The 24,189-nt window shown below is 47.6% G+C and overlaps 1 protein-coding gene across 2 annotated transcripts in view; it reads right to left on the reverse strand.

Moving 5' to 3' along the window:
* Positions 1-24,189, reverse strand: part of LOC126263044 (uncharacterized) — a 483,472-nt gene that overhangs the window by 254,729 nt on the left and 204,554 nt on the right. For both annotated transcript variants that reach the window (XM_049960018.1, XM_049960017.1), the window contains exon 3: positions 5,523-5,676. In XM_049960018.1, coding sequence (XP_049815975.1) covers positions 5,523-5,675 — 153 coding nt within the window. In that variant the 5' untranslated portion in view covers position 5,676. The remainder of the gene's footprint in view (positions 1-5,522; positions 5,677-24,189) is intronic.

Below are 24,189 nucleotides of genomic sequence, written 5' to 3' on the forward strand. Positions count from 1 at the left end.
TCTAGGCGCTACAGTCTGGAGCCATTTAATTTGAACTGCTTTCAGTCAAGTTGAGGCACAAATTCCTTTTTCCGACAATTTTATTCAGTACCCCCTTATTAATTATTCAATCTACAAATCTAATTTTCATCATTATTCTGTATGACCACATTTCAAAACGCTTCTCTTTCGTCGTCTCAACTATTTGCCTTCAGAAAAGACTTCCTAGAATCCTAATTTATATACTATGTTGTTAATTTCTCTTTTGCGAAAACGCCATTCTTGCTGTTGCCAGTCTGAATGTTATATCTTCTCTGCTTCGACAATCTTCAGTTATTTTGCTTCCCAAATAGCAAAAAATGGTTCATATGGCTCTGAGCACTATGCGACTTAACATCGGAGGTCATCAGTCCCCTAGAACTCAGAACTAGTTAAACCTAACTAACCTAAGGACATCACACACATCCATGCCCGAGGCAGGATTCGAACCTGCGACGCCATTGCAGCCGGCCCCAAATAGCAAAATTCTTTTATTACTATTACTGTCTCGTTCCCTAATCTAACCATGTCAGCATTACTTGATTTAATTCGAGTACATTTCGTTACCCTTGTTTTAAAACTTACTGGCAGATTAACACTGCGTTGCGCACCGAGACTCGAACTCGGGACCTATGCGTGTCGCGGGCAAGTTTCCCAAGCACGACTCCCGCCCCGTCCTCACAGCTTTACTTCCGCCAGTACCTTGTCTCCTACCTTCCAAACTTCACAGAAGCTCTCCTGCCGGAGTCATGCTTGGGTAGCTCAGCTGGTAGAGCACTTGCCCGCGAAAGGCAAAGGTCCCGAGTTCGAGTCTCGGTCCGGCATACAGTTTTAATCTGCCAGGAAGTTTCATATCAGCGCACACTCCGCTGCAGAGTGAAAATTTCATTCTGGACCTTTGTTTTACTTTTGTTGTTCTTTAACCTACAACCTATTCCAAAACACCATCGATTTCATCCAACTGCTCTTACCAGTCCTTTGCCGTCTCTGACGGAATTACGAGGTAATCGCTAAGTTTTTATATCTCCTTTCTAAACACGAATTATTTTTTTTTTCTTTTGCTACCGTCTTTATCCCGCATTGTGCGCAGGGTCGGCAGGGTGAACAACGGAATTGGCATGGTTAATTTTAAGGGGTGGCCGGATGCCCTTCCTGCCGCCACCCCATACCCCCCGGGAAAGTAGTGGACCCCAGGTGTCTGCATCTAGTGTAAATCGTGAGATAGTGTGAATGCGTTTCAGATGTCTGTGAGTCGTGGAACTGGGGCGGGACGTGGGTTCAAATGGTTCAAATGGCTCTGAGCACTATGGGACTCAACTGCTGTGGTCATCAGTCCCCTAGAACTTAGAACTACTTAAACCTAACTAACCTAAGGACATCACACACAGCCATGCCCGAGGTAGGATTCGAACCTGCGACCGTAGCAGTCGCACGGTTCCGGACTGCGCGCCTAGAACCGCGAGACCACCGCGGCCGGCGCGGGACGTGGGGACCAGCCCGGTATTCACCTATTAGGATGTGGAAAACCGCCTAAAAACCACATCCAGGCTGGCCGTCACACCCGCCGTTGTCGTTAATCCGCCGGGGGGTTCGATCCGGGGCCGGCGAGCCTACCCGAGTCCAGGAAGGAGCGCGTCAGCGCTCGCGGCTGTCCTGGCGGGTTCCTTTCTAAATGTGGATACCCTGTTCAAATTTCCCTTTGGTTTCCGTTAATGCATGCCCAGTGTAGAGGTTGAAAAACATCGGAGAAATGCTTCAACCTTGAATGAGACTTTCACTCTGCAGCGGAGTGTGCGCTGATATGAAATTTCCTGGCAGATTAAAATTGTGTGCAGGACCGAGACTCCAACTCGGGACCATTACGCAGGAGAGCTTCTGTAAAGTTTGGAAGGTAGGAGACGAGATAATTGCAGAAGTAAAGCTGTGAGGACGGGTCGTGAGTCGTGCTTGGGTAACTCAGTTGGTAGAGCACTTGCCAGCGAAAGGCAAAGGTCCCGAGTTCGAGTCTCGGTCCGGCACGCAGTTTTAATCTGCTCCAACCTTGACTGCCTTCCTTCAACTGACCAGGTTGCATTTTCGAATAAATAATACGGTAGATAAACTGGAAAGTAGAATAGCTCGAGAGGTCAGAGTAAGGGCGCCGTACAGAAGCTCTGTGATGGCGGGTTTCCCTACCAGCCGCGGTACGGAGCGACCAGTAGCCGGGGAGAGGGCGCGGTCGGAGCAGCTGGTGGGGGCCAACGCCCACTCGGCGGTCCGCCGCGGCACCAGAGCAACGAACTCGCGCCCGCAGCCGGCCAGCTAGCCGCCGAGGTCCGGCAGCCGACAAGCGCGCTGACCTTCGGCCCGGATCGTGGCTGCCACTCTTGTGGTCACATCTCGTACCGCAAAGAAAGGCACGTTTCGTCAGAAACCTTACTAGTGTGGCTCACTGCTATACAGAGAACTCCAGTATTCCCAGAGGTAGGCAACGGGCCGACATACCACGTCAGAACCTCGCAACTACCTGCTGCTAGGGGCATTTCTTTCTGCTTGGCTACCACAGGACTACACTTGCACTATATTCGCTCCCTCAACTGGACGTGTTACATTACATTTTGAAGAACGTGATATTACTAGTGGGAACGAGTCCCTTTTTCCATCAACATAGCGACTCTTTTGAGCAGTCTTTGTTTAGACTGACTGCATGTAAATAAAACAACATTGAAAACACCTTGCGAAACATCACAGATAAAACATATGACGGCTGTAAGCGTTTTAATTTTCATTTTATTTTCAAGCAAGTGTCTGATCCATGCAGCTTTTCGCAAAAAATGGTTCAAATGGCTCTGAGCACTATGGGACTTAACATCTATGTCATCAGTCCCCTAGAACTTAGAACTACTTAAACCTAACTAACCTAAAGACATCACACACATCCATGCCCGAGGCAGGATTCGAACCTGCGACCGTAGCAGCAGCGCGGTTCGGACTGAAGCGCCTAGACCAGCTCGGCCACAATGGCCGGGATGAGAAGAGTGTCACTGTCATGCACGTATATACACCACGTGTTATATTTGAGTGTCCCGTTCTTACTGAGGTTGTAATGAAAGAAAAAACAAGACAATTTTATACTCAAGATCTAAAGCAACCGACAAACGATGAAGACAATCTAGCAATCTTAAAGATGCTAGGTAATAAAATATGTAACTTAGGACAGCAACAGTGAGTGGTACAAATATGACAGCTCAAAAACGGATTGTAATCTGCACCAGCGGAAAATCTGGTTCGTCAGTCATCCCTGGTGCACACCTCAAACGTCACGAAGAAGATGGAGGCTGCGATGTGCGATGGATGCTCCCTTTCCTGTCTCTGAAAGGGGATCGGAGTAAGGGGATGGCTTCCGACAGGACCGCCATCACACGTGGGCTGGTTGTCTTCGGGTTGCCGGCCAGGGTGGCCGAGCGGTTCTAGGCGCTACAGTCTGGAACCGCGCGACTGCTACGGTCGCAGGTTCGAATCCTGCCTCGGGCATGGATGTGTGTGATGTCCTTAGGTTAGTTAGGTTTAAGTAGTTCTAAGTTCTAGGGGACTGATGACCTCAGGTGTTAAGTCCCATAGTGCTCAGAGCCATTTGAACCATTTGTCTTCGGGATGGACCGAACACACTGCGAACTGGAGTTGCCGTATAATCAGATGGTGTCCATCCTCCCATTTACTGTACTACGAGTAGTTGTACTTGGAACAGCGCTCAGTAATTAGTAAAAGTAGGTACAGTAGTAGTAAGAGCACTGTAGGAGCAAACTACTGATGCTGGGGTAAATTCGTTAATTAATTAACGGAACTTTGGGCAGTGGTTTCCTGTAGTAGAGACCCACGACCTCATCGCAGGGATGGTAACCTGTTGGGAATAGTCCAGCAAAGCTAAGCGGCCAGTACATATAATTAATGGATAACAAGTGATAACAATCATAAAAGAGAATGGACCTTATTGCATGTTTAACTAGCTGTTAGTGGCAGGTGCGTTAGCACATCAGTAGCTTTTTGATGGTGAGTAAGTAAGCTATTGTATGTGCAATAACATGGCTGCCCCAAAGTGTCTGGCTGATTGGGTAAGAACAGCTCGCGATGTGAGCGCCCCTGCCCCCACCAACTGCCCCAACGTACGACGACGCGGAATGTGCAGCTTCGCCGTCACGTGATGTGTGCAGAGGACCATGGGCACCTATGCATTGTGCTATCTGAGTAGCTGTACATTACACAAGAAATTTAATAATTTCTGAGGTTACTTACGTTCCCTGGTGCAATAAAGGATATTATATTCCATACCGCAGCTGACTTTCTTAGTGGTTGACCTTTTCCCCTTGCCTTCCAAAGTAGCCTATGTTCATCCTCATGGTTCAAGCTATCTATCTATCGCTTGCGCCTAGTCCCGCGGTTACGCAAGGTCGGCCATGGTTACCCAGATTTGGCATGTTAATGTTTAAGGGGTGGCCGGATGCCGTTCCTGCCGCCACCCCATATCCCCCAGGAGGGAATTAGTGTACCCCAGATTTCTGCGTCTAGTGTAAGTCGTGAAATACTGTGAACGTGTTTCCAATGTCTGCGAGTCGTGTAACTGAGGCGGGACGTGGGGACCAGCCCAGTATTCACCTAGTAGGATGTGGAAAACCGCCTAAAAACCACATCCAGGCTAGCCGGCACACCGGCCGTCGTCGTTAATCCGTCGGGCGGATTCGATCCGGGGCCGGCGCGCCTCCCAGAGTCCATGAAGCAGTGCGTTACCGCTCTCGGCTACCCTGGCGGGTCCTCATGGTTTAAGCTATTTCCACGCTTAATTTCACTGAAATCGTTTCGGCGGTTTAGTCGCGAAAAGGTAACAGAGTTACTTTTGCATTTACAATATTAGCGTGGAATTGAAATTTAAAAATTAAAAAATACCCTGTACATTGTACCTTGCAACTGAAAAAAACTACGAGTACGGACATCTTCAACTTTTGTAGTCCTGTCTTCCTCAGTTGCGTGTAATATTACGGTATATTGATAATTTTTACTTATGGACCGTTTGACAGCAACTGAATGAAACACAATTTTAGTGCCATACGCGTTTCGCCTTTATTTTCTGCAAGGCATCATCAGTGGCAGGTTGCGTGGACAATTTCTTACATATTACGCTCCTGTTGAATTTTGGTGTTGTTCTTCTCCTTATGAATGCCAATTTGTGGCTTTTTAGCCCACATTCCACAGCACTATGAAGTGAACGCTTGTTTCAATGCAGTGTTTTGGTTTCTGTTCCGTCCATAAGTAAAAATTATCAATATACCGTAATACTACGAGTACGGGTCTGTGTATTGACGTAGAGTGGACTGGCTACAGGAACATCGATCGTTAATGTGTCATACTATAGTCGGCCATCCAGAAGCAGTAATGCGGCAGGCATAGTGCCTCTGCAGGGGAAAAGTCACGGAGCTGGTGGATATAGGCGGGTACTGGTGGTAGGTAAGCTAAGCGCGGCAGGTACTCACCGCGGGCGAGGCCTCGCTCAGGCTGGAGTAGGAAGAGGAGCGGCTGGAGAGCAGCGGCTCCGGGCTGCCCAGGCTGGAGTAGCTGGCGGTCGAGCTGAGGCTCAGCGTGTCGGAGCGCGACCGGAACGGGCTCAGCTGCACGTGCTTCAGCATCCTGTGGCACAAGAAAAACACCCGTCGTCACAGTCTGGCGACCGCAGCGCCGCGACGGCACGAGCCGGGGTGTCCGGCTCCAGGGAAGACCGCTGCGTCTCCGCCGCTCTCTCTCTCTGATAACAAAGGCCAGCAAAACAGCTCTTCTCTGTAAAAGATCTGCCATGAAGCTGCTCGCAAGTCTATGGAAGACATGGTGGGTAGTCCTACATTCCATTTTTTAACCTGTCTCCAGAAAATATGACACCCCCCCCCCCCCCCATACTTGCCCCCCTTCTAACAGCCGTGTACCGCAACTCTCTAGAGGAACGGAAGGTTCCAAATGATTGGAAAAGAGCACAGGTAGTCCCAGTCTTCAAGAAGGGTCGTCGAGCAGATGCGCAAAACTATAGACCTATATCTCTGACGTCGATCTGTTGTAGAATTTTAGAACATGTTTTTTGTTCGCGTATCATGTCGTTTCTGCGTTTCTGGAAACCCAGAATCTACTCTGTAGGAATCAACATGGATTCGGGGAAACAGCGATCGTGTGAGACCCAGCTCGCTTTATTTGTTCATGAGACCCAGAAAATATTGGATTCAGGCTCCCAGGTAGATGCCATTTTCCTTCCGGAAGGCGTTCGATACAGTTCCGCACTGTCGCCTGATAAACAAAGTAAGAGCCTACGGAATATCAGACCAACTGTGTGGCTGGATTGAAGAGTTTTTAGCAAACAGAACACAGCATGTTGTTCTCAATGGAGAGACGTCTATAGACGTTAAAGTAACCTCTGGCGTGCCACAGGGGAGTGTTACGGGACCATTGCTTTTCACAATATATATAAATGACCTAGTAGATAGTGTCGGAAGTTCCATGCGGCTTTTCGCGGATGATGCTGTAGTATACAGAGAAGTTGCAGCATTAGAAAATTGTAGCGAAATGCAGGAAGATCTGCAGCGGATAGGCACTTGGTGCAGGGAGTGGCAACTGACCCTTAACATAGACAAATGTAATGTATTGCGGATACATAGAAAGAAGGATCCTTTATTGTATGATTATATGATAGCAGAACAAACACTGGTAGCAGTTATTTCTGTAAAATATCTGGGAGTATGCGTGCGGAACGATTTGATGTGGAATGATCATATAAAGTAAAGTGTTGTTAAGGCGGGTACCAGGTTGAGATTCATTGCGAGAGTCCTTAGAAAATGTAGTCCATCAAAAAAGGAGGTGCCTTACAAAACACTCGTTCCACCTATACTTGCGTATTGCTCATCAGTGTGAGATCCGTACCAGGTCGGGTTGACGGACGAGATAGAGAAGATCCAAAGAAGAGCGGCGCGTTTCGTCACAGGGTTATTTGGTAACCGTGATAGCGTTACGGAGATGTTTAGCAAACTCAAGTGCCAGACTCTGCAAGAGAGGCGCTCTGCATCGCGGTGTAACTTGCTGTGCAGGATTTGAGAGGGTGCGTTTCTGAATGAGGTATCGAATATATTGCTTCCCCCTACTTATACCTCCTGAGGAGATCAGGAATGTAAAATTAGAAAGATTCGAGCGCGCACGGAGGCTTTCCGGCAGTCGTTCTTCCCGCGAACCATACGCGACTGGAACCGGAAAGGGAGGTAATGACAGTGGCACGTAAAGTGCCCTCCGCCACACACCGTTGGGTGGCTTGCGGAGTATAAATGTAGATGTAGATGTACTGCAACAACACTTGTTCCGTACTACACTGTTGGCACTATACATGATGGCAGGTAAGGTTCTCCAGCTATTCGCCAAACTCGAGTCCTTCCAGCGGACTGCCACAGGCTATAGCGTGAATCATCACTTCATATATATATATATATATATATATATATATATATATATATATATATATATATATATTACAACGAACCAGCGCTATGCTCGACGCTCCCTGTCAGTACATCAGGTGTGGTTGGTTTCTATTTAGCTGTGATTGATCCTTCCCTTTTCCACTTAAGCATCACGTCAGCAACACTCGACCTGGGCAGCTTTGGAGGTTCTAAATGTCGGTGATGGACTTTTTTTTCAGGTGACATCCAATGATTAGTCCATATTCGAAGTCACTGTGAAACATCCCCTTAGAAAAACTAACGAATTATTGAGGTGGTAAACCTTTACGTTATTTGATTTTCAAACAGCTGAGCAAAACTGAACGTTCTCAGACATTTCTCTCTTTACTTATTCTGATCATCACTAAACTGACACACAATATTTTTAGCGCAACGCAATCTGACTTTCAAAAATCCCTACAAAAGAATGGCCCTGACTAACATTAACCTATACCTTTCATGAATCACTTACTTCACAAAAATCTTCGTTACTCGAACTACTGCAATACAGCGAGCGCCAATACTGCCAGCTAAATAAAAGATTCTAACTATTGAAGGCACTAACCACTGATAGGCTTACTTAGCAATTTTGATAGAGAACAAACAATGTATTTACCTTAATAGTGTCCAAAAGTCATAATATGTATATCAGTTCATGACATCCAGGCTTACAAATTTCGTTTTTCTGGCGGACAGACGTCCAGATCGTCCGCTCTCAAAACTCTGCCATCTCTCTCCCCACATCCACCACTGCTGGCGGTTCAACTCCAACTGCACAACGCTACGCGCTGTTAACAGCCAACTGCCCAACACTACAATAGCGAATATTGTAACTGCCAACCAGCCACAGACTGCACACAGCACAGTCAGTGATTTTCATACAGAGCGCTACATGGCGTTACCAACTTAAAAACCTAAACAGCCTACTTACAACTGAGCTTTTGTGACCGATCCATTCTGCTCTTACTGCATCTCTACTGACTACAAAGTATTCCGCGTCTCCTTTTACACTGTCTGGTTCGCCTCTCTAGAAGTTAATTCCACATTACATAGAGGTGTCCGGAACCTTGTGGTCAGATAGTGTACAGTCTACTGTGAAACAAATGCCGCGCGGAGTGGCCGCGCGGTTTGAGGCCCCATGTCACGGATTCCTCCCTCGGGCATGGGTGTGTGTTTTGTTCTTAGCATAAATTAGTTTAAGTAGTTCAAATGGCTCTCACCACTATGGGACTCAACATCTGAGGTCATCAGTCCCCTACACGCAGAACTACTTAAACCTAACTAATCCAAGAACATCACGCACATCCATGCCCGAGGCAGGATTCGAACGTGCGACCGTAGCAGCAGCGCAGTTCCGGACTGAAGTGCCTAGAACCGCTCGGTCACACGGGCCGGCCAAAGGAACGCCTTGCGTCCGTGGCCGAGACGTCTGGTACATTGAATGACAGTTATTTTTACAAATTAACGCGCCACCATAACCAGTGAACTTTCTTGTTAACGGACTCTGGTCGCGGGTGCCTACGCTCTTAACAGAAAGTCCTGGGCTCCCAGGATGTGCCATTGACTGAAAATTCTCGCTTTTTGACTGCGGCTACAGCCGTCTTTCTCAGGAGTTAAAACGAGAATTGCAAGGTGTCATTATATGTGCGAAGCAGCAGAGTCCAAAATCTGCCAATTGCGTTGGGCTTTGCCATCACAATTTGTTTCATTAGGCGTTGCAAATACACTCCTGGAAATTGAAATAAGAACACCGTGAATTCATTGTCCCAGGAAGGGGAAACTTTATTGACACATTCCTGGGGTCAGATACATCACATGATCACACTGACAGAACCACAGGCACATAGACACAGGCAACAGAGCATGCACAATGTCGGCACTAGTACAGTGTATATCCACCTTTCGCAGCAATGCAGGCTGCTATTCTCCCATGGAGACGATCGTAGAGATGCTGGATGTAGTCCTGTGGAACGGCTTGCCATGCCATTTCCACCTGGCGCCTCAGTTGGACCAGCGTTCGTGCTGGGCGTGCAGACCGCGTGAGACGACGCTTCATCCAGTCCCAAACACGCTCAATGGGGGACAGATCCGGAGATCTTGCTGGCCAGGGTAGTTGACTTACACCTTCTAGAGCACGTTGGGTGGCACGGGATACATGCGGACGTGCATTGTCCTGTTGGAACAGCAAGTTCCCTTGCTGGTCTAGGAATGGTAGAACGATGGGTTCGATGACGGTTTGGATGTACCGTGCACTATTCAGTGTCCCCTCGACGATCACCAGTGGTGTACGGCCAGTGTAGGAGATCGCTCCCCACACCATGATGCCGGGTGTTGGCCCTGTGTGCCTCGGTCGTATGCAGTCCTGATTGTGGCGCTCACCTGCACGGCGCCAAACACGCATACGACCATCATTGGCACCAAGGCAGAAGCGACTCTCATCGCTGAAGACGACACGTCTCCATTCGTCCCTCCATTCACGCCTGTCGCGACACCACTGGAGGCGGGCTGCACGATGTTGGGGCGTGAGCGGAAGACGGCCTAACGGTGTGCGGGACCGTAGCCCAGCTTCATGGAGACGGTTGCGAATGGTCCTCGCCGATACCCCAGGAGCAACGGTGTCCCTAATTTGCTGGGAAGTGGCGGTGCGGTCCCCTACGGCACTGCGTAGGATCCTACGGTCTTGGCGTGCATCCGTGCGTCGCTGCAGTCCGGTCCCAGGTCGACGGGCACGTGCACCTTCCGCCGACCACTGGCGACAACATCGATGTACTGTGGAGACCTCACGCCCCACGTGTTGAGCAATTCGGCGGTACGTCCACCCGGCCTCCCGCATGCCCACTATACGCCCTCGCTCAAAGTCCGTCAACTGCACATACGGTTCACGTCCACGCTGTCGCGGCATGCTACCAGTGTTAAAGACTGCGATGGAGCTGCGTATGCCACGGCAAACTGGCTGACACTGACGGCGGCGGTGCACAAATGCTGCGCAGCTAGCGCCATTCGACGGCCAACACCGCGGTTCCTAGTGTGTCCGCTGTGCCGTGCGTGTGATCATTGCTTGTACAGCCCTCTCGCAGTGTCCGGAGCAAGTATGGTGGGTCTGACACACCGGTGTCAATGTGTTCTTTTTTCCATTTCCAGGAGTGTACTTGAGTAAAACTTTTCATTAATCGATTACATCAATATAAACGAAGCCATTATAAATTTACGAAATGGCGGATCCTAGGGAAGAATGTTTCTTGCGACATCGTTGGCGGTTCAGGACGTGTGCGCTGTAAGAGTTGGGGAGTTTAAAAGCCCTAACGGACAGGAACGGAGCGTGGCGACGTGGGGAGCAGGCGTCGGTTGGACGCGCGCCCACGCGTCTTATGACGGGCCGACTGTCCCTCGCTGCGTAACTAATACTGGGTTATTAGCCACCCAACGGCGGCTGCCTTCCGAATATGTCGGCAGCCGGCGTGACTCGGCTGCTGATAGGGCGGGGGTAGGGGGGCGTGGCGACGAGTGGACGCACGACGTGCGCTGTCAACACACGCGGCTCCTCTACTTTCCCTTTCGCCGCTTGAGAATCCTTGAGTATCTCCCTACAGCGACCTGCACGAAGCGCATGGTGAAATACGATTACTAGCGTGCCGGCCATAGCAAACATGTACCGGGTGATCAAAAAGTCAGTATAAATTTGAAAACTGAATAAATCACAGAATAATGTACATAGAGAGGTACAAATTGACACACATGCTTGGAAAGACATGGGGTTTTACTAGAACCAAAAAAATACAAAAGTTCAAAAAATGTCCAACAGATGGAGCTTCATCTGATCAGCATAGCAATAATTATCATAACAAAGTAAGACAAAGCAAAGATGATGTTCTTTACAGGAAATGCTCAATATGTCCACCATCATTCCTCAACAATAGCTGTAGTCGAGGAATAATGTTGTGAACAGCACTGTAAAGCATGTCCGGAGTTATGGTGAGGCATTGGCGTCGGATGTTGTGTTTCAGCATCCCTAGAGATGTCGGTCGATCACGATACACTTGCTACTTCAGGTAACCCCAAAGCCAATAATCGCACGGACTGAGGTCTGGGGACCTGTGAGGCCAAGCACGACGAAAGTGGCGGCTGAGCACACGATCATCACCAAACGACGCGCGCAAGAGATCTTTCACGCGTCTAGCAATATGGGGTGGAGCGCCATCCTGCATAAACATCGTACGTTCCAGCAGGTGTTTTATGAGCCAGGCTGGGGATGATGCGATTCTATAACATATCGGTGTACCTCTCACCCGTCACGGTAGCAGTTACAAAACCATAATCACGCATTTCCTCGAAGAAAAAAGGCCCGATAACGGTAGATGTGGTAAATCCAACCCATACCGTGCCTTTCTCGTCGTGCAATGGAGTTTCCACGACAGTTCTAGGATTTTCGGTAGCCCAAATTCTGCAGTTGTGGGCGTTGACAGACCCTCGGAGCGTGAAATCAGCTTCGTCGGTCCACAACAGGTTACACAACCAATCGTCATCTTCCGCCATCTTTTGAAACGCCCACACCGCAAATGCCCTCTGCTTCACTAAATCGCCAGGGAACAGTTCATGATGCCGATGGATTTTGTACGGGTAGCATCGGAGGGTACGCCTCAGTGCCAACCAAACAGCAGTGTACGGAATGCCGGTGCGACGTGCGACTGCACGAGCGCTGACTTCCCCGTGTATAGACGAACCCGCTACAGTCTCCATTTCTTCCTAAACTGTCTCAGTAGCATTACGCCTTGTGCTCGGTCGGCCACTACGGGGTCTATCGTCCAAACAACACGTGGCTTCGAACTTCGAAATCATTATCGCCACAGCTGCATTTGTCAACGGACATTTACGTGTTCGAATCCCCTTCCTATGGCGATAGGATCGTAACGCTGAACTAGCACATTCCCCACTCTGATAATATAGCTTCACTAAAAGCGCCTTTTCAGGTAACGTCAATATGCTGCGGCTGCTGGCGCATCTGATTCTCTCTCTCATTCCAGCTCCTTTTATACACGATTGTCTTGCGCAGTCTCTCACGTTTTGCTGTCCAGCGCCACCTGTCGGACATTTTGTGAACTTTTTTTTGTTCTAATAAAACCCCATGTCATTTCAAGCATGCGTGTCAATTTTTATCTCTCTATGTACATTATTGCGTGGTTTATTAAGTTTTCAAATTTATACTGACTTTTTGATCACCCGGTATATTCTGAAAACAATATTGCTTATAGTTAAGACTCTTACAATACTGTAGCTTTAGTTTCAGCTTAAGAAATTTGTTTTACGAAACTCTATCAACACGTAGGCAAGGGGTTATGGAGATCTTCGAACGGAAACTTATTTATCGCCCCTTGTAAGGAGTGCTTATCTTATTTTGGGCCAGTGTTTTGCGTATTAATGTGGTCCTCAAGGCAAAAAATAGAATTTTTCTTCACCGTCCAATATGAAGAAAAATTAACGCAATAACATCGATCAGATGAGACGACAATTTTTGAGAGTGTCATCGACAACAAACAAGTTGGAATTGAAACTTAACCGCGGTTGTTGCCTGCTTAATTTCACACTAATTTCGGTCGTTTTAGATTACTTACAAGCCATTATTTCCACCTCCTAGCAGCATCTTCAGGAATGCGCTCGATATGTTAAACTCATGATACGTTTTTCTGATTAGTGAGGAACATGAGTGCCAGTTTTGGCTCAAATTGTTCAAGGGAATCCAAGTCTCCTACCCACTCCGACACCTCTAGGGGCACTAGAGATGTGTTACCCCTGTAAGTAGGCTGTTTAGGTTTTTTTTATTGGTAACGCCACCTCTGTATGAAAATCACAGACTGCACACAGCACAGCCAGTGATTTTCATACAGAGGTGGCGTTACCAATAAAAAAACCTTTTGTATTCTTATGTTATACAATTTTAATTGACACCAGTTCATAAAATTAAGTAACTTGTAAGTTCCATTTCACTGCACACGTTTCTGTTGGTCATAGTATATGGACAATATGTGAGAAGTAGGGACTGTTAGTGTTTGCGCGTGTGTTAATAATTCAGCAAGGGACTGGATAACAGCATTGCTGGTTCTAAAGACAATTCCAAAAACTTTGTGAGTGCACAAGTGACGGTTATGGACTTGCTATATTATCCGCAAGACTCTTCAATGGTGATTGTGCACCTGCACAGTCACAACAGATGGCTGCTGGCCATCTCTACAAGGACTACAGTGGGTCTGCATCTTTGATGACCCACCAGTACCATTATCTCTACAAGGACTACAGTGGGTCTACATCTTTGATGATCCATCAATACCATTATTTCTACAAGGAGTGCAGTGGGTCTGCACCTCTGGTGGCCCACCAATACCGTAATCTCTACCAGGACTACAGTAGGTCTGCTCTGTGATGACCTACCCACTAATACTCTTCAAAACGTCGACTGACTCCGCTGTGGGTTTACTCTGTTGCGGCCCATGACCTGTCTGCATGTCGAGAGTCAGCACTGTCTTTTCGTTGGAAGGACAACGCTACTTCTTCAAGACTGCATGGAAATCCATTACTTCCGTGTGCATTTTCTTTTACTGCTCAGACTTTGAGAAAAACACTGCTATTTTACTGTGATGAACGATTAGGACTGTCTTTATGGACTGTGAGAAAGTTTAGCTTTTGACCAACATTGTATCAATAAGTGTGTGCAATTGATATCTTTGTTATTGTAATTATAAAAAAAATTTTATCAAATCATTATTGGCCACTGTCCAAAACAATTTGTAAAATTTTTTTGTGGGGAGCATGGGGGCTATGTAAGTAGGCTGTTTAGGTTTTTTTATTGGTAACGCCACCTGTGTATGAAAATCACTGGCTGTGCTGTGTGCAGTCTGTGGCTGCTTTGCATTGTTGTAATACTCGCCATTGTAGTGTTAGGCAGCTGGCTGTGAACAGCGCGTAGCGTTGCGCAGTTGGAGGTGAGCCGCCAGCAGTGGTGGATGTGGGGAGAGAGATGGCGGAGTTTGGAAATTTGTAAGATATACAATGATCTGTTATGTATATTATGAGTTTTCAACATTATTAAGGTAAATACATTGTTTGTTCTCTATTAAAATCTTTCATTTGTTAACTATCCCTATCAGTAGTTAGTGCCTTCAGTAGTTTGAATCTTTTATTTAGCTGGCAGTAGTGGCGCTCGCTGTATTGCAGTAGCTTGAGTAGCGAAGATTTTTTGTGAGGTAAGTGACTTGTGGAAGGTATAGGTTAATGTTAGTCGGGGCCATTCTTTTGTAGGGATTTTTGAAAGTCAGATTGCGTTGCGCTAACAAACTATTGTGTGTCAGGATAAGCACAGTCTCGTGCATAATATTTCAAAAAGGGGACGTTTCACCCCAAGGTATGTTTTTACAGACGGGAAATCACATGTCTACCACGTCTGGTTGAAACTGCTTTATCCCTCAGTTGGTAACGTCCATCTCTTAGGCGGATATAAAAGCTCTCAATGTATTGTTGACAGAGGTGCATTGTTACTTGGATCTGATATTTCAGCTAAGCTTCATTCGTGAGCTGAACTTGCTACTGTGTGGACGTCATTGTCTCATTTCCACGATAGTATTGTTTTACTCGCACACAAACGTCAGTCACATCGTGTCCCAGGCGGATATTACTGTAGAGGTAAGATTTTTACTCCGTCTGACATACGGATGTTACTCTAACACAGTTAAGTTTTTTTTCTGTTATACTCTTTAATTTTAAAATATCTCATTACTTGTAGATGGTTATTAGTAGAGGGATACACTGTGTGTCACAAAGAAGCAAAAGAATGGTTCTATGGCTTTAGAGCAGTTTGAAGAGAGCAATGACGATTATCATTCAGACGATTCTTATGTTCCTGAGGAAGATCACGTATCAGATTCAGACCATGACAGTGATTCTGAAATAGATGTGAATGATATTCTCTGCACGTCCGAGAATGAACAAGATAGTGCTGACTCTCTGCAGAGTGGGGAAAATGATGACACCGAAACTGACACAATTTATCATGGCAAGATGAACTACACTCCTGGAAATGGAAAAAAGAACACATCGACACCGGTGTGTCAGACCCACCATACTTGCTCCGGACACTGCGAGAGGGCTGTACAAGCAATGATCACACGCACGGCACAGCGGACACACCAGGAACCGCGGTGTTGGCCGTCGAATGGCGCTAGCTGCGCAGCATTTGTGCACCGCCGCCGTCAGTGTCAGCCAGTTTGCCGTGGCATACGGAGCTCCATCGCAGTCTTTAACACTGGTAGCATGCCGCGACAGCGTGGACGTGAACCGTATGTGCAGTTGACGGACTTTGAGCGAGGGCGTATGGTGGGCATGCGGGAGACCGGGTGGACGTACCGCCGAATTGCTCAACACGTGGGGCGTGAGGTCTCCACAGTACATCGATGTTGTCGCCAGTGGTCGGCGGAAGGTGCACGTGCCCGTCGACCTGGGACCGGACCGCAGCGACGCACGGATGCACGCCAAGACCGTAGGATCCTACGCAGTGCCGTAGGGGACCGCACCGCCACTTCACAGCAAATTAGGGACACTGTTGCTCCTGGGGTATCGGCGAGGACCATTCGCAACCGTCTCCATGAAGCTGGCCTACGGTCCCGCACACCGTTAGGCCGTCTTCCGCTCACGCCCCAACATCGTGCAGCCCGCCTCCAGTGGTGTCGCGACACGCGTGAATGGAGGGACGAATGGAGACGTGTCGTCTTCAGCGATGAGAGTCGCTTCTGCCTTGGTGCCAATGATGGTAGTATGCGTGTTTGGCGCCGTGCAGGTGAGCGCCACAATCAGGACTGCATACGACCGAGGCACACAGGGCCAACACCCGGCATCATGGCGTGGGGAGCGATCTCCTACACTGGCCGTACACCACTGGTGATCGTCGAGAGGACACTGAATAGTGCACAGTACATCCAAACCGTCATCGAACCCATCGTTCTACCATTCCTAGACCGGCAAGGGAACTTGCTGTTCCAACAGGACAATGCACGTCCGCATGTATCCCGTGCCACCCAACGTGCTCTAGAAGGGGTAAGTCAACTACCCTGGCCAGCAAGATCTCCGGATCTGTTCCCCATTGAGCATGTTTGGGACTGGATGAAGCGTCGTCTCACGCGGTCTGCACGTCCGGCACGAACGCTGGTCCAACTGAGGCGCCAGGTGGAAATGGCATGGCAAGCCGTTCCACAGGACTACATCCAGCATCTCTACGATCGTCTCCATGGGAGAATAGCAGCCTGCATTGCTGCGAAAGGTGGATATACACTGTACTAGTGCCGACATTGTGCATGCTCTGTTGCCTGTGTCTATGTGCCTGTGGTTCTGTCAGTGTGATCATGTGATGTATCTGACCCCAGGAATGTGTCAATAAAGTTTCCCCTTCCTGGGACAATGAATTCACGGTGTTCTTATTTCAATTTCCAGGAGTGTATTTCTTTGCATGTATATCAAGATATTTGGGAAAACTCAAGTCAAGTTTAGAAACTATTTCATTTGAAACAGAAATATTAAATTTATTGAATTCTGCAAAAGAATAATATCCTTTATAAAACTATTTTATGTAAAAACTAGTACTTAATTTTACAATTTTTTCCTACTGTATTGCAAAATGTGGTTGAAAGACAATAAAAATATTAGTATTAACTTTTCATCAAGCTTTTAAATTGTTATTTATTTTCGGTATCCACTACAGTGGAAATTTTTTGAAAAATGTGGTCATCTTAGTCTCCCAGGCGGATGTTACCTTAAACGCAATTTTTTTACATGTTACGAACTAAGGGTTAGACATTCGTAGTTCCCCCCCCCCCTCCCCCTCCCACTGGTGTGTTTCTACATAATTATGTATCATAGTCAGGAGGAGGATATTGGTGTTTAACGTCCCATCGACAACGAGGTCATTAGAGACGGAGCACAAGCTCGGATTAGGGAAGGATGGAGAGGAAGTCGGCGGTGCCCTTTCAAAGAAACCATCCCGGCATTTGCCTGGAGGGATCTAGGAAAATCACGGAAAACTTAAATCAGGATGGCCGGACGCGGAATTGATCCGTCGTCCTCCCGAATGCGAGTCCAGTGTGCTAACCACTGCGCCACCTCGCTCGGTATCATAGTCAGGAAAGGACGATTTCCGCTCTATCTAGTTGCAGAGACCACGCAACATAGCAACATATTATAGGCAGTCAGAATTCTCTGAAGTGGTACTATACAGTAACGCTCTCGGAGCACGGTATAAAATCTGGCCGTAAGGGAATGGTATCTGCAGACGAAGGCGTTATTAACTTCACAACTCGTAGCGCCGCTAAAGTAAACTTCACTCTCCAAGCCGCACCACACGCTGGTAGATTCCGTCGCTTAAGCAGCAACAACAACCGAAGCGAGATCCGTGGCCAGGTCGTTGCCTAACGTAACCGGCGCGAGCCGACCGGTGGCCAGCCATTTACCACTTGTTTGCGTGTCCGGAAGAGACAAGTCTCCTGATTTACGAAGCCATCGCAGGCCGCTAATCGAGCAGCGGTGTAAACATCCGGCTGGCAGGTACGCTAAGCTTCGCAAACGAAGAGGCGAAACAAGAAAGAAGTCAAGCAGGAGCACATTATAACTGTTATCTCTATCCCTCTGCCATTACCTGAATCTGATTTTCAAACCGAATTAGAGACCACCAAACTTTGCGCTTCCAGTAAAGCCTTTAGCTCTGCTTCGATTCATAATTTTCTACGAAAACGGAAAATGCATAAAATTACATCATTTCTGTACGTTCTCCAACATGAAACAACCAGTGGTTGGGGGAAAAAATATTGCACCATTCCACATGTTGGCAAAATTTACGATATCTGCGACAAAAAGTTAAAGCCACGCAATTACAGATCTGCCTTCGACAACACCAACAGCATGTATAAATTTTTATGCAATAGTAAAGACAATCTGCAACTTTTCACACACTCAGCGGTGAGTATAAAATCACTTACAAACACCATGGAAAAGTATATGTTGGTCAGTTAGGCAGAGCTGTGGCAATTACATCCTCTGACATGAGAGAAGTCAGAGATTAAGAAATACATATTCAACCTCTGTCGATCATATTTTAATAGAAAACTACATATACGATCTATATTGTGAACTTTCAAATGTTGAAATGCGTGTGAAATCTTACGGGACTTAACTGCTAAGGTCATCAGTCCCTAAGCTTACACGCTACTTAACCTAAATTATCCTAAGGACAAACACACACACCCATTCCCGAGGGACGAAACGAACCTCCTACGGGACCAGCCCTTTCCGCACAGTCCGCAATGAAATCGCAACGGTATTTCAGCATCGACACTCCTCTTACGAAGTTTTACATACTTTGCAGCACCACAGTAAACACAATGCCTTCTTTCCTCGTCCGGCAGAACTCCATATCTGCGGGAAAAAGTCAAACAATTCTCTACGCTGCATATCCATAGAATTAGAGTTGTCCACGTCAGAGAATCCGCCGAAGAAACGCCAGGAACACCAGACATTACTCGCGCTATCGGCAGAAACCGTCTGTGTTTTCCAGTCAAGTCACAAATAATTCGCGCGGGAATGTAATGTAGACGAACTAAAGGAACGACGGGAAACGGATAAAAATGACGATGACAAATTCATAACGCCCGCCACGAGACTCGGATGATCGATTTACTATCGCACGTTCGAATTTTGATTAGACCCCGCGACTTCGATAGGCAACCATTCTTGGAAATTACCTTAATACACTACTGGCCATTAAAATTGCTACACCAAGAAGAAATGCAGATGATGAACGGGTATTCATTGGACAAATATATTATACTCGAAATTACATGTGATTACATTTTCACTCAATCTGGGTGCATAGATCCCGAGAAATCAGTATCCAGAACAACCACCTCTGGCCGTATTAACAGCCTTGATACGTCAGGGCATTGAGTCAAACAGAGCTTGGATGGCGTGTACAGGTACAGCTGCCCATGCAGCTTCAACACGATACCACAGTTCATCAAGAGTAGTGACTGGCGTATTGTGACTACCCAGTTGCTCGGCCACCATTGACCAGACGTTTTCAATTGGTGAGAGATCTGGAGGATGTGCTGGCCAGGGCAGCAGTCGAACATTTTCTGTATCCAGGAAGGCCCGTACAGGACCTGCAACATGCGGTCGTGCATTATCCTGCTGAAATGTAGGGTTTCGCAGGGATCGAATGAAGGGTAGAACCACGGGTCGTAACACATCTGAAATGTAACGTCCACTGTTCAAAGTGCCGTCAATGTTAACAAGAGGTGACCGAACGTGTAACCAATGGCACCCCATACCATCACGCTGGGTGATACGCCAGTATGGCGATGACGAATACACGCTTCCAATGTGCGTTCACTGCGATCTCGCCAAACACGGATGCGACCATCATGATGCTGTAAACAGAACCTGGATTTATCCGAAAAAATGACGTTTGGCCATTGGTGCATCCAGCTTCGTCGTTGAGTACACCATCGCAGGCGCTCCTGTCTGTGATGCAGCGTCAAAGGTAATCGCAGCGACGGTCTCCGAGCTGATAGTCCATGCTGCTGCAAACGTCGTCGAACTGTTCGTGCAGATGGTTGTCGTCTTGCAAACGTCCCCGTATGTTGACTCAGGGATCGAGACGTGGCTGCACGATCCGTTACAGCCATGCGGATAAGATGCCTGTCATCTCGACTGCTTGTGATACGAGGCCGTTGGGATCCAGCACGGGGTTCCGTATTACCCTCCTGAACCCACCAATTCCATATTCTCCTAACAGTCATTGGATGTCGACCAACGCGAGCAGCAACGTCGCGATACGATAAACCGCACCGACCTTTATCAAAGTCGGAAACGTGATGGTACGCATTTCTCCTCCTTACACGAGGCATCACAACAACGTTTCACTAGGCAACGCTGGTCAGCTGCTGTTTTGTGTATGCGAAACCGGCTGGAAAGTTTCCTCATGTCAGCACGTTGTACGGGTCGCCACCGGCGCCAACCTTGTGTGAATGCTCTGAAAAGCTAATCATTTTCATATGATAGCATCTTCTTCCTGTCGGTTAAATTTCGCGTCTGCACCACGTCATCTTCGTGGTGTAGCAATTTTAATGGCTAGTAGTGTATTATTGCCGAATTTTAAACAGAATCGTGCGCACTTTGAGACAGGAGAAGCGGAGCGTAGAACTGGCCAGCAGAGCAGCTCCTGCTGCGCCTGCCGGTGTGCGAGCGCTGCCGCGTGCGAAGCGACGCCCACGTGGCGGAGGCCGGCTTATCTGGTGCGGTTTACGAGGCGGCGGTGCTCTCTCAGATGGCCTGCCGCTGCCCACGCCGCCGTCAGAGAGGCAGGGCGCGGCTGGAGGGACGGCCAGGTGGCCGCGGTAGCTTGCATAAGCGCGAGGCGGGCGCTGCGCCGCAGATCCGGCGCCGATACGCCTGGCCTAGCGAGTGCGGGCGTAGCTCTGCGCCCCTACCTGCCTGGCTGCCGCCGGCGTTTGCCCAGGTAACGACGGCGCACGGATGAAAGGGGAAGAGCCAACAAGTTGGGGCGTCCAGCGTGGCACGGTGAAGACCCAGCATTGCGTATTTATCTACTCATTTCCTAGCCGTCAGACTTCTCACTTGCGCTCCCTCGCCAATCTCTTCATACCAGAGACACACATCGTCGTACACCCAACTTCCTCTATTATACACTACTGGCCATTAAAACTGCTACACCACGAAGATGACGCGCTACAGACGCGAAATTTAACCGACAGGGAGGAGATGCTCTGATATGCAAATGATTAGCTTTTCACAGCATTCACACAAGGTTGGCGCCGGTGGCGACACCTACAACGTAATGAGGAAAGTTTCTAACCGACTTCTCATACACGAACAGCAGTTGACCGTCCTTGCCTCGTGAAACGTTGTTGTGATGCCTCGTGTAAGGAGGAGAAATGCGTACCATCACATTTCCGACTTTGATAAAGGTCGGATTGTAGCCTATCGCGATTGCGGTTTACCGTATCGCGACATCGCTGCTCGCATTGTTCGAGATCCAATGACTGTTAGCAGAATATGGAATCGGTGGGTTCAGGAGGGTAATACGGAACGCCGTGCTGGATCCCAATGGCCTCGTATCACTAGCAGTCGAGATGACAGGCATCTTATCCGCATGGCTGTAACGCATCGTGTAGCCACGTCACGATCCCTGAGTCAACAGATGCGGACGTTTGCAAGACAACAATCATCTGCACGAACAGTTCGACGACGTTTGCAGCAGCATGGGCTATCAGCTCGGAGACCATGGCTGCGGTTACCCTTGACGCTGCATCACAGACAGGAGCGCCTGCGATGGTGTACTCAGCGACGAAGCTGGGTGCACGAATGGCAAAACGTCACTTTTTCGGACGATTCCAGGTTCCGTTTACAGCATCATGATGGTCGCATCCGTGTTTGGTGACATCACGATGAACGGACATTGGTAGCGTGTATTGGTCATCGCCATACTGGCGCATCACTCGGTGTGATGGTATGGAGTGCCGTTGGTTACACGTCTCGGTCACCTCTTGTTCGCACTGACGGCACTTTGAACAGTGGACGTTAGATTTCAGATGTGTTACGACCCGTGGCTCTACCGTTCATTCGATCCTTGCGAAACGCTACATTTCAGCAGCATAATGCACGACCGCATGTTGCAGGTCCTGTACGGGCCTTGCTGGATACAGCAAATGTTCGACTCATGCCCTGGCCAGCACATTCTCCAGATCTCTCACCAATTGAAAACGTCTGGTCAATGGTGGTCGAGCAACTGGCTCGTCACAATACGCCAGCCACTACTCTTGATGAACTGTGGTATCTTGTTGAAGCTGAATCGGCACCTCTACCTGTCCATGCCATGCAAGCTCTGTTTGACTCAACGCCCAGGCGTATGAAGACCGTTAATGCGGCCAGAGGTGGTTGTTCTGGGTACTGATTTCTCAGGATATATGCACCCAAATTGAGTGAAAGTGTAATCACATGTCAGTTCTAGTATAATATATTTGTCCAATGAATACCCGTTTATCATCTGCATTTCTTCTTTGTGTAGCAATTGTAATGGCCAGTGGTGTATGTTACATATGGACTCTACTGCAATTGTACTTCATAATTTTGCAATTAATTAACATCGACACTGAACTACTCACAGTAAGTGTTCATGTTCCACATGAGATCTGTATTATTAAATATGTAACGCAAGACAAGAGAAATTTGTTAACATAGAGTATAGATTTAAGTGTCAGGAAGTCTTTTCTGAAAGTATTTGGATGGAGTGCAGGAATGTATGGAAGTGTAACGTGGACGATAAATAGTTTAGACAAGAACAAAATAGAAGTTTTCGAAATGTGGTGCTACAGAAGAATGCTGAAGATTAGATGGGTAGATCGCCATAACTAATGAGGAGGTACTGAACTGAATTGGGGAAAAGAGAAATTTGTGGCACAACTTGACTAGAGGAAGGGATCGGTTGGTAGGACATGTTCTGAGGCATCAAGGGATCACCAATTTAGTATTGGAGGGCAGCGTGGAGGGTAAAAATCGCAGAGGCAGACCAAATGATGAATACACTAAGCAGTTTCAGAAGGTTGTAGTTTGCAGTAGCTACTTGGAGATGAGGAAGCTTGCACAGGATATAGTTGCATGGAGAGTTGCATCAAATCATTCTCTGGACTAAAGACCACAATAACAACGCAAGAGTTTAGTATCCTGCAAGGATGAAAAAGAAGAAACATTGAAATAGTTAATGGTTCAACTGGCAATAAAAACATCAAAATTAAAGGTAATTTCGCTGTGTATCACTTTCTACTTCGATTGTTTTCAGAATTAAATTCCGACTAAGGTAGGCATGGTCTTAACGGCAATAGGAAATTGAGAATGCCTCTCAGTGCAAGATCTAACTGGATCAAAGTTTCAGATAATATGTGGCGTGCGTAATGTGCGCCGAACACCGACGTCAGCAGCAAAGTGATCGACGAGCCTAATTCCTTACCCGAGAAGGGTTCATCTCATCCCGTGGCTTGATATATTCCCTGGCTAAAGGGAGACCACTTTAACGGTAGTTTCGATGCGGAGACGTTTAAGTCCTAATTACGAGAGAACAGGTTTTGCTGCAGTAGACGTTCTGCGCGTTTCTACAACGTGAATATTAAGTTAGATTTTATTAGAGAGTATTTGCATCGGTGTTAATGAATACATACTGGGTTATGGGCCGTAGTAAAACACGAATCACGAGGCAACGTTTCAGCATGGGAACGTCGAAGACCAAAAACTATTTCTATGCAGCCATTAAAGTTGTGCTGTGAATGCACCAACGTAAATGAGCCAGCTTCCTAGTGGAGGCACCTACATGGAAGAGACTCCGTTTTTTGGCAGTTTATAGCTTTATCAAAAACTTGGTAATCAGTGCCTTCTGTACAAAGTGTAAACTACACGTTGCGTTCACTAATAGTATTCATTTAACCTGATTTCATGAAGCGAGTTCAGAATTCTCCATTTTCCATATCCCATATACCGAGATTAGTGACAGTGTTAACAAGTCACACGGGAGCAAGCCTGTCCTGCCCAAGAATTAGATTCAGTCCCACCAATATGAAAAAGTATATAATTTTAA

The sequence above is a fragment of the Schistocerca nitens genome, chromosome 6 (assembly GCF_023898315.1).
Source record: "Schistocerca nitens isolate TAMUIC-IGC-003100 chromosome 6, iqSchNite1.1, whole genome shotgun sequence".
Taxonomy (NCBI): Eukaryota; Metazoa; Arthropoda; class Insecta; order Orthoptera; family Acrididae; genus Schistocerca; species Schistocerca nitens.